This window comes from Meles meles, chromosome 13 (assembly GCF_922984935.1).
Source record: "Meles meles chromosome 13, mMelMel3.1 paternal haplotype, whole genome shotgun sequence".
Classification (NCBI taxonomy): domain Eukaryota; kingdom Metazoa; phylum Chordata; class Mammalia; order Carnivora; family Mustelidae; genus Meles; species Meles meles.
This window is the reverse complement of record NC_060078.1, coordinates 56,030,344-56,045,282: the sequence shown is the minus strand read 5'-3', so window position 1 is coordinate 56,045,282 and position 14,939 is coordinate 56,030,344. Positions and strand designations below refer to the sequence as shown.

The 14,939-nt window shown below is 46.0% G+C and overlaps 1 protein-coding gene and 1 long non-coding RNA gene across 2 annotated transcripts in view; one reads left to right on the top strand and one right to left on the bottom strand.

Moving 5' to 3' along the window:
- DNTT (DNA nucleotidylexotransferase) overlaps nucleotides 1-14,939 on the bottom strand; it is a 31,900-nt gene that overhangs the window by 5,117 nt on the left and 11,844 nt on the right. Inside the window, exons 3-9 of the mRNA XM_046028010.1 lie at nucleotides 14,588-14,716; nucleotides 13,195-13,365; nucleotides 12,161-12,232; nucleotides 10,402-10,525; nucleotides 8,421-8,553; nucleotides 7,287-7,395; nucleotides 2,748-2,993 (exon numbers count right to left, since the gene is read on the bottom strand). Coding sequence (XP_045883966.1) covers nucleotides 2,748-2,993; nucleotides 7,287-7,395; nucleotides 8,421-8,553; nucleotides 10,402-10,525; nucleotides 12,161-12,232; nucleotides 13,195-13,365; nucleotides 14,588-14,716 — 984 coding nt within the window. The remainder of the gene's footprint in view (nucleotides 1-2,747; nucleotides 2,994-7,286; nucleotides 7,396-8,420; nucleotides 8,554-10,401; nucleotides 10,526-12,160; nucleotides 12,233-13,194; nucleotides 13,366-14,587; nucleotides 14,717-14,939) is intronic.
- Nucleotides 6,750-13,308, top strand: LOC123955707. Its single transcript, XR_006821320.1, has 3 exons — nucleotides 6,750-6,977; nucleotides 7,674-7,830; nucleotides 13,225-13,308. It is a non-coding gene; the product is annotated as an uncharacterized LOC123955707 (long non-coding RNA).

Below are 14,939 nucleotides of genomic sequence, written 5' to 3'. Positions count from 1 at the left end.
AATAAATTACAGAATATGTTGAAAGGTAAGTGTTGTGTACAGGGCAGGCCTCATTGAGAAGGTGGGGTTTTAAGCAAGGAATTGAAAGACGTGAAGGAGTTAGCCAAGTAGACTCTGGGGGGAGAGCTTTCCAGGTAGATGAATAGCTAGAACACAGCCTTAGCAAGAAGTAAGCCTGGCCCATGAGAGCAGTAGGAGAGGAGTTCAGAGGCATTAAGGGGGTGAGAGGATCCTGCAGGGTCTTACGAGCCATTATAGGACCTTCCACATTTACTCTGAATTAAATGGGGAGAGTAACCTGATCTGATTTATAACAGGATCACTCAGCTGTACTGGGTGAGGACCAGTCAGGAAGGCCATGGCTATAAACCAGGCGATGATATCCTTCTTAATATTTCTGGAGAGTTTACCTTATGCCAGGCACTGGGCTAATTTCTTGCTCTATATTAATTTTCTGATGTGCTCTTTTACTGTTAATATTTAACAACTTCTACAAGGGTCTGAAAGACTAAGTAACTCAAAGGGAACAGTTTTAAGTACACAGTTGGACTCAGAATTGTGCTGAGATGAGGGCGTTGTCTCGTTTAATGCTCATTACAATCCTGTAAGGCTAGAGCTGTTATTAGCCTGTTTTTCAGATGAAGAAAGGACGCCTAGAGAGCTTAAGTCATTTACCCATGACCACACAACCAATGATAGAGCTAGGACCTAGACTCCTGAATCCCAAAGCTCAGGCACTTTACCTGAGACAGTTCTGCCTTTTGCTTTAAAGCCTCTTTAGTTTCACACGATGACCCTGTGAAACAGGCATGGCAAGGACAATGTCTTGTGTTTCAGATGAAGAAAGCTGAACATTGAGCAGGGGTAATGGTATCAGGCTGCCTGTGTCATTGGTCACAACAGACTTCAGAGATGGATCCAGAGCTGCTGCATATAGTTGCACAAGTTGTGTACTGCAAAACTCTCAAGGGCACCATTCACATTTGTAGGCCCCAAACTGAGGTGAGATTAATAGATGAAATGTGTGGAGAGGGTGGCTCAGTGGGTTAAAGCTCAGTGGGTTAAAGCCTCTGCCTTCAGCTCAGGTCATGATCCCAGGGTCCTGGGATCAAGCCCCACATCGGGCTCTCTGCTCAGCAGGGAGCCTGCTTCGTCCTCTCTCTCTGCCTACCTTTCTGCCTGCTTGTGATCTCTGCCTGTCAAATATTAATTTAAAAAAATGTGTGGAGAATAATTCCTAGGCCCTGAAATCTTTGGGTAAAAAGGTGAAATTGAATTTCTCACCTAAAAAATTTTAGACTAGAACTAATTCTGGTTGCCCACCAACAGGTATCAACCTGGAGACAAAACACTATATTCAGTGACTGCATAAATAGGGCATAAAGATAATAACATGAGTAGCTACCATATGCTGGGCACATGCCACATTTAAACCCATGCAGTCTCTCACTTAACCCAAATGGTGACATAGGAGGTGGGCACCACTGTTACTCACCACAGAGATGGCACAATTGGAGCTCAAAGAGGTTAAATCACTTAAAGTGGCCCAGTGAAAAGCTTAGTGTTCTGTCAACACCTGCAGAACCAATAGCAGTAATTTCCAAGGACTCTGAGAGAAGATACTAGAATGTGCTGGAAATTAACCCATCTTCAAACAAAATGCACAAGAGGAAACCATTTCTGCCAGTGATTCCTAACTGGTCTGACCATATATAACCTTGGACTTCCTTTTGAAACTCTCCTCTTTCTCAACAGACTTTGTGTTCCCAAAGATTCAGGTCAAACAAGCTGCATTTATGATATATTGTTCCATCAGTTTTTCCAGCTTTCGTGAATGAAAAATTTCAGCCAATATTTTTGGTGAGGGTAAGAAATTCTAGGGCCAAGACCCTCTGTTGAAATAATTGCAGCTCAAGCAAAGGCACTGGGCACTTAACTCAAGGTTGAGGACAATTAATCTGTGTTATGTCATTCATCTACATAAAACCCTTTAAAGGCTCATGTCACTCAAAGTCATAGCTAGCTACCCTGGGACACTGATGGAAGGGAGGGGTGCTTACATCAGAGTGGGGAGCTCAAGCTGATGAGAATCAAATCAGGGGCACCACTCTTGTGAATATAACATGGTGGGAGTGAGAGCTGCCACTTGGCCGGCACCAACCACGTGGCCCTCATCGTACTGAGGGTTTTGCCAGCTTCATCTCACCCATCCCTGCAGCCCCTCAGCAGGAAGTGGCTGAGGTCCCTAGGACCTGATGGAAAAACCAAGTCTTCAAGGACAGAGGGAACTCATTAGAGATCCCCCAGCTGGTAGGAGGGAGAACAGTGCCTCATGACCAGCTCTGGGAGAAGCCAAACCTGTGTGCTCAGCCACCTTGCTGCTTTCTCTGCACGGGTCCTCACACTCTAGCATCAGAAATATGAAATATGTGCAGGGCTTTTTTCAAACACAGATTCCTGGGCACCATCCCCAAAGTTTCTGATTCAGGAGATGGGGTAGGGACGGTGGGGTGGGGGGTGGGAGATAGGGGGGATTTACACATCTCACCTGCTCCCAGGTGAGCAGCTGCCAGCCCAGGGCCACACTGTTCTAAATTAATTAGTCTCACTTGACTGCATGCAGGTAGAATGCCCATATCTGGAGGTTTCTGGGCACTCCTCCCTGTTACCCTGACTTCGCTGCCACTGTCTCTCTCCTGGGCCCCAGTAGACTCAGCCCATATCTTTTGGACCCACATAGCACTTACCCGTGAGCCAGTCCAGCCCAGCAGGGCAAAGGCACGGCGCTCGTAGGGGCACATGACCAGGTCCACGCGGATGGCCTTCCAGGTCTTCCCCTCCTGCTGGCTGTACTTGCCACTGTCCACTCTCTGATGGTGCAATTTTAAAATCAGAAAGCATTTTTGAAAATGATCTAAAGCATCCACCTTCCTGCTAGGCAACTTTAACTTTTCAAACGTCGACTCCACAAGGTCACAGTATAAAAGTAATCCCTGAAAACAAACAGAAAGACATCAGGAAGACTCCCCGGTGGACAGGGTCTGCCATTTTATACTGGGCTCTTAATAAATGCTCTCAACAGAAGTTTCACAGATTTGAGCAGAACGTGGCAATGTTTTGTCCTTGCTGTGTGAGTCCACTCGACCACGCTGGGAGAGGAAGCCAGGAAGTGGATGTATTATCCTCTCTCTGCTGCAGAGGAATTTAGCAATTAGGCCAAAGCTCCAGAGAACCGCTCTCCTTACTTCTGAATTACAAGTCAGTGCTCAGAAACTTGCCTTATCCCTTTGAGGACAAAGACTTGTCACTCTGTCCGCCTTGGAGAGTGGCATAATTTAGTGATGGTTATTTCACTTACTGCTCCTGAGTCGGAAAGATAAGTGATTCTAAGATGTGCCCAGCGATGCCCCAATTTGTCTGCTCGGTGGATAGGCAGGGAGATGGCAGTAATAAATGCTAAATCTGAGTGTCAACTAAAAAAACAAATAACCTTGAAAGAATTCAATCATAGCTATTACGGTAAGTGATTTGTTGTCCTTAGGTCAGATGTTCTAGAATTTTATCATGAGGAGCATTTGGAAAGTTTGTCACAGCAGAGTTTGTAGGGCCCTGTGCCCAGAGTCACTAGTGGAGGTAAGGAGGGAGGGCGAGACTCTGCATCTCTAACAGGTTTCCAGGATGCTGCTAGTCCAGGGACCACAGTTTGAGCACTACTGCTTCCGTTCATTTTGTTATAAGGAATGCTTTGCATTTCTTCTGCAGCCCGCCAAGAGACATTGTTTCGGTTCAGCCAAACGTTGAAGGGGATCCTTTTTCTGACCTCAAAAGAGGGAACTCCAGGCCTTCAGTGGCTCCCCCGGGAACTCTATTAGGAAGAACACAGCATTTGGAGGAGGCTGAGAGGGAAGCACTGATGTCCTGGAGACCCTCTGGGGAAGGTGGCAAATATTGCCCTAGGGTGATCTAATCACCAGCTCAGGAAAACACAATTCTGCTTTTTAATGAAACTTACATAAATTAGTACATTACAGTGCCTTTCTTGTAAATTTGAATTATGTACATTTGAAGAGTGAGCTATTAAAATATTCACAAGTCTTTCTTTAAAGTTAAATTTGCAAAAATACCCACCTCCTGCCCAAATCCACAAAACTGGCTTTCTAATAATTGTAAGCTGTGTTTGCACTTCTGCCACACTGGCTGGTCCTAGACAATGGGCCATCCTTGGGAGGGGTTTACTTTGAATCTTGCAAGGCATTTGGGAAGGCATGCCTGGAAAAAAATGTTGCTGTCTGCTAATTCAGGCACTTCCTTCTGCATCTGCTGCAGGGCACCGTTGTCACACACACACATACACACACACTGATGTTGTGTGTGTTGCTCCCTACTCTCTAGCCTGGGATGTTTGGGGGCTCTATGTTCTACTGTTTCTTTCCTTGTTACCCCCCATTTCCTCTTCGGTAACTTCTTTCCTTCTTTGAAAATTCCTTTGAAGTTCCGGGCTCTGGTTGTAGATGGGAACATTTCCTACCAGCGTGTTCTTTTCTTCCTACTGGAAACTAAGTGACTCCTGACAAAGAAGGAGAGGGAGTCCTTCCCCTGTTCCTTCCTCCCTCCCTCTCTGGGGTACTGTAGGAGAGGGGCACTGAGCTCCAGAGGCTCCGTTTCTCACAGAGGGGTTCCCCGTGACCCCAAGTTTAGTATCAGGTTTGCCAGCAGAGCAGGGAGGGTTGCGAGGCTAGAGGGTGAGGCCCTCCCCTTATTTGAGATCCACGATCCATCCACCCTTGTGTTCTAATTCCCTGCAACCCCTTCTCAGAAGACTCTACATCCCCTATTCGAGTTTCTCAGCAGGAGTGAATATATTCTTTTCCCTAAAGAGTGTAAATACTTTCAATCTCTCAGCCTTCAGGGACGAGAGACCAACAGAGGAGTGAGCAGCCCTGACCAAGGTCCCACCCACCAGGGCCCAACCCCGGCCCCTCCCTCCAGCAGCCCTCCCCTCCTTGGGCTGAGCTGTGCTGGCAAGGGAGAATTCAGGCTGAAGGAGCCTTGGCCATGGGGACCCCCACCACAGAACAGTGCTCCAAGCTCCTTTTCCTCCCTTTCCGTGCACTGACCCAGGAGTCTTCTAGAAGGCACGCATTCAAAGTCAGGGGACAGGCGGCTAGCACCAGCCCTGCCAGGCTGTTCTTTAGTCATGAAGGTAACGCGTAATGTAACGTGACGTGATGTAACGTGACGTGATGTAACGTAACGTGTGCGTGCTGTGTGAGTATGCGCATGCGTATGCCTGCGTGGGCGATCACCCGGATAATATGGGAAATGCGAGCTGGGGTAAGAACGTCCGTGGAGTGAGGAGCGAGGTTGAGGTGGAAGTTATGCGTGCAGAGTTCTCAGCCAGGGTGGGAGGGACAGGTCCCAGGCTGTGGGGATGCGGGCAGACCTGGGACACCCAACTGGCCCTCATGTCGGCTTATGGAGGCCTGTTTGTCCGCGAGGGAAGAACCCCCGCGCCGGCTCACTTCCGGGTCCCCTCACCTGGCGCTGGGCCTGGCTCTCAGCAGAGCGCAAGGGACAATTGCGCAGGCGTGATCACGCTGACAGCCTGTGTTCAGTAGGCGTTCGCTCTTACTAGTCACTGTGTCAAGCGTTTGATCTGATTTCTGTTAATCCTCCCCGTTAATGAAATGACAGAGCCTTGATATCCCTGTTTCGTAGATGAGGAAGGGTTAAGAAAGCGCCCAGGTCATGCAGCCAGTAAATGGCAGGGCTGTCCTTTGAACGCCCTAAATAAAACCCACAGGCTTAATGTTGGCCTCCACCCGCTGGCCCATCTCTTTGCTTGGAGGGCAGACATATGACTGCCTCAAACGGAGGAAAGACGAGAGGAAGGAAGGCTCCTTGTCCCCATGACCCCATTCCTCCATCCCTGTCTTAGTCCAGGACAGCCTTAGGGCATGAGGAGCGTGTTGTCTAAAAACTGAGGCTGAGGGGCGCCGGGGTGGCTCAGTGGATTAAAGCCTCTGCCTTCAGCTCAGGTCATGATCCCAGAGTCCTGGGATCGAGCCCCACTTCGGGCTCTTTGCTTGGCAGGGAGACTGCTTCCTCCTGCCTGCCTGCCTCTCTGCCTACTTGTGATTTCTGTCTGTCAAATAAATAAATAAAACCTTTTTAAAAATAAATAAATAAAAACCGAGGCTGAATAGGTCCTCAAAGGGAACCCCGGCCTTGCAGTCCCCACCCAGGGCCTTAGTACACTGTCTATGCAGTAGACAAGTAGAGCAGAGGGGCCGGTGTATGTGGGGCTGACTCTTCCTCATGTTGCCTTCTCCCTGTTTGGCCCATGAGGATCACTCTCAGGGTCCCTGGATCCACTCTTCTGAGAAGGGCAGAGGGGCCTGGGGATGGCCTCACAGATGAATTTGGATCTGGTTCCCACGATGGGTCCTCCCTTCTTGTGCTCCTGGTTCTAGGGTGTTGTGTTTCTGGCTCTTATTTTCACTTGATCTGAGGTTTCTCTCTTTTTGCCATATCAGGGAGCATGGCCCACACCCAGCAGGGGCCAGCTTGCTCAGGAAGGATGCAGCTGGGCCAGAAAGACACCAGCCCCAGGCTTGTCAGCCCAGCAGTCCTGTAGGTCCCTCGGGTGGAGCCCTCTGGTCTCTTTGGGAAATACAGTTCTCACTGGAGTGGGGCACCGGTCAGGGCCCTGCAGGAGGCTCTCCCTGCTGCCCATCCTTCACCTCCTCTGCTGGGCAATAGGTAGCCTAGGAGAAATCTCATCTCCTCAGTGGGTAGGTGCTTCTGAGCTCATCTTGTCTTAATGAATTTCCTTTTTCCCATCTCAGGAAAAAGTCAAGGTAGTTGTTGAACAGAAGAGAGTTCCAGGCACCAGCGACACCCCGTGGCTGATTCTATCCCGGTCCCAGCAGTCCTGCCCAACGTCTAAACTGGGCTGCCCATCTCATACCTCCCAGGTCTGTACATGCTCTCCCTTTGTTTCGGAGATGTAATGCTCCTGAACGTCCAATACAGAGACAAACATGCCCTTGGCCTCGTTGGAAACAGGACAAGTGTGTATATGCAAGATTGATATTCACAACATGGACTCTAGGACCCCAGGTGGATAAGTCTCATTGGGTGTCATGTGCCATTGTGTAAGCTGTTGCAAATCATTGACAATCAGATAGTCATTACAAAATTATGACATAAACAGTATGCAAAGTTCAGTGGTATTAATGGACTGCTTGAGTGTCCAAACATCTACTTTTGATCCTTCTTCTTACCTTCCTTTCCCATAAGTTTATCACTTTTGGTAAAAGTTGTTCTTCATCTTCATCTGTTGACCCGGGGCTGGTAATTAAAAAATCTACATCATGCCCAATCTTCTTACCTCTGAACAAAAAAAGTATCAAGTGGAAATGAATTAGTTTTTTAGCTCCCAATTTTTAAAAGTCACCTTTGTTTCTATGTCCTGTGCTCAAGGTTTGCGCATCACAAAATGCTCATGATAAATTTTTTAAAAATAGTCTTGTTGTACAACTCTACTCTTTGTAGAATAACTTAATGACAGAAAAAAAATCACACATAGTACGTATGTGATTATATATGCATGGGTAAAAAATAGCAAAGGAAATGATTTCTTCTGCACTCACCCCCACATGTCCATACAGAGACAAGCATGGCGACAAGCAAACCAAGACCTATGATACAAGAGAGGGCTCTTGGAATTAGGACATTGACTGAAGGCATTTTCTTAAATTTGATCTTCCTCTCCCACTTGCTCCCTCACTTCAGACTTGGCTTGCCAGGATGGCCAAAAGCAAGCAGGTAAGAGGGCCACAGGGAGAGCTAGAGGAGTGGAGGGGTGGGAGGCAAGGATTCTTTCGGGAAGGAGGCCTCAATATCCAAAGAGGCACACATTTCTGTGAAGAGTTTGTTCATTCTACTCATTGATTTGTTCAATATTTCTTGAGTACCTGTTTTTTGCCAGGTTCCTGATTCTCACAGAGCACTAACATCTACAAACTAAGTGAGGGAAAGGATGTATACAAACAAATGACTTGGCAGGTAGCCCTGAGGTAGTCTGTCTGGCCGAGCCTGGAGGAGGAGGTGGTATCTGAATTGAGTCTTAAAAGATGAGGAAAAGTCAGCCAGGTGACAATTTGAGGAAAACTAGTCCAAGCAGAAGGGACTGTCGAGGGAGTCATAGAGGCATGAAACAGCTCTGTGTGTGCAAAGACAAGGCATTTGGGGTTGCTGGGGTGGAAACGTGAGGTATAAAAGATGAGACCACAGAGGCAGGCTGGTACCAGATCACCAAAGGCCTTTGTGTCATGCTCAGAAGCCTGAACTTCTGAATATAGGGAGCCACTGAAGGTGTTAGAGCAGTAGAGGGAAAAGGAGCTCTCGTTATCTACCTCCGGAATCCTCCTGTCATGGTGACGAAGGCTTCAGGCAGAAATGTCCAGACAGCCTCTTTAACCAGCATGCCAACTGCCTCTGCTTCTGCCCTGGTCACACAGCTGACGAGGTCTTCATAATAGAGGAATCCTGAGGGGCCATTGAACAGGTCAATGGAGAGAGTGACACGTGACATGACCAGCCCTCTGTGGGAGGGGATTCTGCCCCCAGATAGAGCAAACATGACCACAGTCATCACCAAACTCTTTCCCAAGAGACAAGTGTGTTCTCTATGCTCTTGGTTGTAAATTTTTCATGGTAACAATGACTCTGCTTTCTGACTTGTAAGAAAGTGACTTATAATTGCCTGGCGAAGAAAGAGCCTATATTTCATAACCATCTGGAAAGCAAGCTGTTGAAATAGGATTTCTTATTGAAGAACCAGCCTTCTTGACCAATAAACTGCGTCCTGTGAATCTTGAATGATAATGCATATAGATTTAGGAGGGGAAGATTCGGAGTTGGAAAGTGGTGGATGGAAGTTCAGACACAGTTGTGATAATGATTTGGTTAGTCCAGACCCATGGAGGGAGCTTCCTCCAAAAATTAAAAATAGAATGAGTATGTGATCCAGCAATCCTGCCTCTGGGAATACATCTGAAGGAAATAAAAACACTATGTCAAAGGGATTCACGCACTGCCATGTTCACAGCAGTGTTATTCACAATAGCTAAGACAATAGCTAAGACTGCTGTCTTAGGAAACAACCTAAATATCCAACAGTGGATGGATAAAGGAGTTGTGGAGTGTGTGTGTTTGTATGAATAATATTCAACCACTGAAGGGAGGAAATCATGCCATTTGCAACTACACGGATGTACCTTGAGGGCATAATGTTAAGTGAAATAAGTCAAGAGAAAGACAAATATTCTATAATCTCACCTAAGTGTGAAATCTAAAACCAAAAACTCGTAGGAGAGAAATCAGATTTGTGGTTATCAGAGGTGAGGGTGAGTGTTGGAGGAATTGCAAGAAGGTGGTCAAAAAAGTACGAACTTCCAGTTACAAGAGAAATAAGTACCAGGGATGTAATATACCACAGGATGGCTGTACTCAACACTGCTGAATGTGGCTTGCTCTCTCCGATTGCAGTTTTATCATATTTCTATTACATGTTGAAAATAAATGTTTAAAATATGTACATCTTTTTGAGCCTTTATTTGCATTTCTTCATTAAAAAAAGTGTACCACAGCCCTCCATAAATGGAAACACCCAAGCCACCACCTTCAACCTGTAGGAAGTCCTGCCAGCCTTCAGCTGTCTCACCATAGCCATGTCTTCTCAAGCTGGTGGGTCCTGAGCGGTTAGATCAACCATCTGTCTAAATTTGCACACTTTCCCTTCTATTTACTGGTGTCTTGTGGTTTCTAAAGCAGATCCACATTTGCGCCAGCAAGGACTCTTGGTTTGCTCAAATATTTTTTACTCCTTAATCTTTTCATCCATTTTCTGCCCTTGACTCCGCTCCCACACCTTTCCCCCAAGGGAGACAGCCAGGACCAAACGTCTAGAGCCAGTTCAGTATGAACCAGATCAACAGGGCAACCCGGTGTGATGCCTGGATGCAGGAATGGCAGGGGCTCTCTTGCAGAGAGTCTATGCCCTGTGCCAGGACTGGTGCTAAGGACTTTGCCAGCATGATCTGATTTATTCCCCATTAACTAGCAATGTTACCCCCCTTTTATAGACACAATCACTTAGGCTTAGAAACTTGAACAAGCCTGCTCAAGATCATGCAGTCGCTCAGTGTTGGAGCCAGGATTTGGATCCAGGTCTGTCTGATTCCAGAAGTTTGTGCTTTTAACCAAGTACAAAAAAAGAGAGCAAACAAGTGACCCAGGTTACCAAGGCTGGAGTTGAAGTTCAGCTGACTTAGCTCTACCACCACCTGATGAGTCCCTGACCACAGCAGGAGATCTGTAGGCAGGACAGTTTACCTGCTTTCTGCATTGGCGTGAATTTCAGGGTTTTGTCCAGCTTTATTTTATTCAGAGTTCTGTAACCCATTCTGAACCATTTCTCAGAAGTCTTCAGTCCCACTCCAAACACAGAAGTAAAGAGCTGAAACAGAGGAAAAGGCATGCCTTTAGTCTCTGAAATGATCACTATGGCAATGAAGCAACACTTTTCAAGGTCAAGGGATTAAGACAGCACATAAGGAAATTTCTGACCCAGTTTCTCCTGAATATGACAAGCAGATGGGTGATGGTAACTTTGGACAGAGCTTTAGGTTTCAGGAGGGTCCTCTCCTGACACGTGTTATGAAAGGGAACAGAAGTGAGGAGGCAGGGCCCAGCACCTGCCCAGGCTTCTGTGTACTCTGATGGTCACTTGCCTGTGCCATCCATGAGTGACAGCAGCTTCCTGTCGGGCACTCCTCTTGGCCCAGGGTCCCTTACACTCACTCATGCTCTGCATATTTTAAGAGGGATGCTCATGTAGGTTGTATGCATTCCTGACCATCGCCCAGCTGATAGCCCAAACTTGAATCCAAGCTGCCTGTACTTGAAGCCTTGGCTTCCACCCACAAGCACTCTTAGGCCTGTGCCTCACCCCAGAACAGAAGAGCTGGGTAGAAATCTCTGTCACCTGCAATTCCAGGAGGGGGCACACTGGGAGGTAATGGGCCCTGCTTCAAAGGAGAGCAGGATGCAGTGAGGAGCTTCTGACACAGGTTTGCTCTTTACCAGCAGGTTTGTTTTGTCCCATGGTCCCAGTGTCTGCATGATATTTGTACCCATGAGTGACAGATGCTAGAAGATAATTTGTACCTCAGCATAGCAGTAAGCTCCTACAACCGTATTTACCTGGGCATCTGCTAGACCACAATTTGGACTGATTGTGTCCCCCTCCATCCATTAGTTGACGCCCTAATGCCCTGGTGGTGGTATTTGGAGATGGGGCCTTGGGAAGGTAATTAGGTTTAGGTGAGGTCATGACAGCAGGGCCCTCATGAGGAGACTAGTGCCTTAATAAGAAGAAGCACCACAAGGGTGCTTGGGTGGCTTAGTCGCTAAGCCTCTGCCTTCAGCTCAGGTCATGATCCCTTGGTCCTGGGATCAAGACCCACATTGGGCTCCCTGCTCAGCAGGAAGCCTACTTCTTTCTCTCTCCCACTCCCCCTGCTTGTGTTCCCTCTATTGCTGTGTCTCTCTCTCTCTCAAATAAATGAATAAGTAATTTTTTTTTTCCAAAAAAGAGGCCCCACGGGACTTCCTCTCCATATGTGTCTTGTGAGGGCATGTTGAGAAAGGTGGCCATCTGCAAACCAGGAAGAGAGCCCTAACCTGAACCTGACCATGTTGGCCCTCGCTCTCAGGTGTCCAGGCTCCAGATTCTAAGAAAAGTAATATTTGTTGTTTAATCCACCCAGCCTGTGGCGTTTTATCATGGTAACCCAAGCTGATACAACCACTTAGAACAAGTAATAGGATTAACTGAAAAAACATTGTCTTCTTCTTCTTTTTTTTTTTTTTAGATTTTATTTATTTATTTGACAGACAGAGATCACAAGTAGGCAGAGAGGCAGGCAGAGAGAGAGGAGGAAGCAGGCTCCCAGCTGAGCAGAGAGCCCGACAGGGCTGGATCCCAGGACCCTGAGATCATGACCCGAACCAAAGGCAGAGGCTTTAACTCACTGAGCCACCCAGGTGCCCCGAGAAAACATTTTCAATAAATACATCTAAAATTACTTACTTTGAAGGACTGATATCGTTCATCATTTAACACAGCTTTAACTTCAGAACTTTCTCCATCTTCAATAATTTCCTGCATGGATGGTTGAAAAATATTTTACAGTAGTGATGGTGAAAAATCAGAGAGTCTAGGGCTCTCAAATTCCCAGATCTAGTAGCTTGATTGTTCAGGAAATGTATCCTTGTTCCTTCAGAGTGTTTCCCTAGCCAATCTAGACAAAATAAGAGACTTCCTGTATGTTTTGAAATCTCAGCTCATTCCGAGTACTCCTTTATAGTTGTCAGGATGAAGGCACAGAAGGGTCTGAGTCCAGCTCCACAGAAACCAAACCAAAATGTTCACCAATAATATGCCTAAATGTCTGTGATAATTTTCTCTTCAATGGCTATGAACTAGCTGAGACAAAAGGACTTCTCACCTGAGCAGGTTAATTTTGGAACCATTGAAAAACCAATCCAAGTTCAAGCTCTTAGGATGTCTAGCTCTAAACAGAATTGAGATGATTTTCCTTGAATACTTCACCTTGCACTTAACTTTATTGAAACTTACTCGTGGATGGCCAACTTTGCTAGGGAATCCTTAAACATTATTATTACATAAATAATCTCCCCTTCCTGGCTCTCTTGTTGGAACACACAGGGAGAGATGCAGAATCAGGTAAACTGACCGGTCACTCCCACCACCATTCTGGAGGGCAGCATCCCGTAAGAGAAACTGAGGTCCTTCCCACAGCCTGTGTTTGAAGACGGACCATCCCCTGCTGTCGAGCTTTTAGGACACTTGAGTCTTTTACTGTGATCAGTGATAGTATGGGAGAGTTCTGTTTCCACTAGCTTTGTCCCATGTAGCCTCAGCTGTGAGAATACTGGAGTATGGAGTCTATCTGTCCATCTGTCTGTCTTTCTGTCTATCCATCCATCTATCCATCCATCCATCCCACATCTAGATAGTTGACAGGAAAATCTATTAACTGCATTGACTTCCCCCTCTTCCCTACATATTAGGAAATAGGACAAATCACATTTCACCCTTACCTCTATGACACACTTCACTTTGTCCTCCAGGCAGGGAATTCCTTCTGTGTCCTTCATACTGATGATTGTGAATGGCAGGGATTTAAGTACGGAAGCTGCTCTCATAAATGCCAGGCAGAAGACTTCATTTTCTCTGAACTCATAGTTTTCAGCCAGTACCTCAAAGGCATCCTGAAGAATGAAACCAGGTAAGCAAACCACCATCTGTTCCCGGCCCCTGAACTAGCTAGCAGTCACCTGCAAATGCCTCTTGCTCTTCTTGAGTGTCAAAATACCTCCTGAAGGGTGAGATTGGCTCTCCCATATCTTTGCACCCCTACCTTTCAATGAAAGGAGTTGAATTGAAAAGACAGCTCAAAAAAAAAAAAAAAAAAAAAAAAAGGCAAGTTCACAGAACGCTTCCTAAGGAAACTTTGTATTCAGGAATGATTTAACCAAAGCCCTATCTCATGCTCACTGCATCCTACTAACCATTACTCAGCAAGATGCTGCCCTCTTTCCCTGGAGACTTCCCCACCAGCCTGGGGCCAGGATTCTGCGTTGATCACTGGGCACTTTCATCTCTTAGCCTGTATGTAAAACAAAGTCCTCACCTACCATGGGCATATTGAATGAACGAAGGAGTGTGATCAGAGTGCCACAGACCCAGGACAGGTTGTCTATAGTAGGGCACATTTGCATTTCAGTAGCTGTAGCTGTATGGCATCCTGCTCCCACGCCCAGTACTGCCGTTCCCTGGTCTTCCTTGTACAGGTGGGCTGGAAGTCTAGACGTGAGAATTTTGTATTTGATAGACTAACTGCGCCGTTTTAACCACTTGACTACTTTCTCTAGGCTGGGAGACAAACAGCTGTGGGCTTGTTAGGGTCATTTGAGACACAATTGCCAAACTTCAGGGCTGGATGGGGCTTTAGAGACAATCTAGCTGATTCATAATTGAATGGATGTGGCTCAGAGAGAAGTGACTTGCGCAAGATAGGAAAGGTGAGAATCCAGATCTGCTTCCTGGCTTCCCAGGAAGGGCTGTTTATGCATTATTGTTGTTTCTTTGGAACTTGCTCTGACTATGTTTTGGACTAATTACAGTATTCGTTTTTTCCAAATAACTTGCCTTTGACAACTGTTGTGCCCCAAAGTGTCAATTCTCAATAAATAGTAATTTAAAACCATCTCTAAAAAATATACATATATTTCCAAATGTATTTTTCCATTTCTAGGATAGAAGTAGATCCATTTTTTGACAAAAAGAGGAGTCAGAGATCAGGCAAAGGGGGTAAGTGAGTGTGGGGAAAACATTCCTAGATTTTTCAGAAGATTTCATTATTGGATTTGTAAATCTGTGGAAAGAAGCTGCATGCCCTTCATTTGCCCTGGATGTTGTAAAGTCCCTTACCGTGAAGATTTGGTTACAGTTGTTTAAAGTGGTTCTTCTCTGACATGCGTATTGAGAGATCTTTTTTATAACAAGTGGTGGAGTCTTCTGGAGCTCTGGGTTGGGACTAGCTGAATAGTCTCTTTTCACCTAAACAAATGCATAAGCATCCATTTTTAATAACAATTGATAGTAATAATAATAGATATTATGAAGAAAAAAATTGCAGCAGTTTGACGGCAATTGTCTCTGGAGAGATGATAAAATTATTGGAGAGTCAAAGTTTATGGTATGCACATCTCTAACATTCAGGTTTACTATTGTTAACATGTAGTATTTTTGCATCAGAAAAATAAACATGAAAAAGAACAAT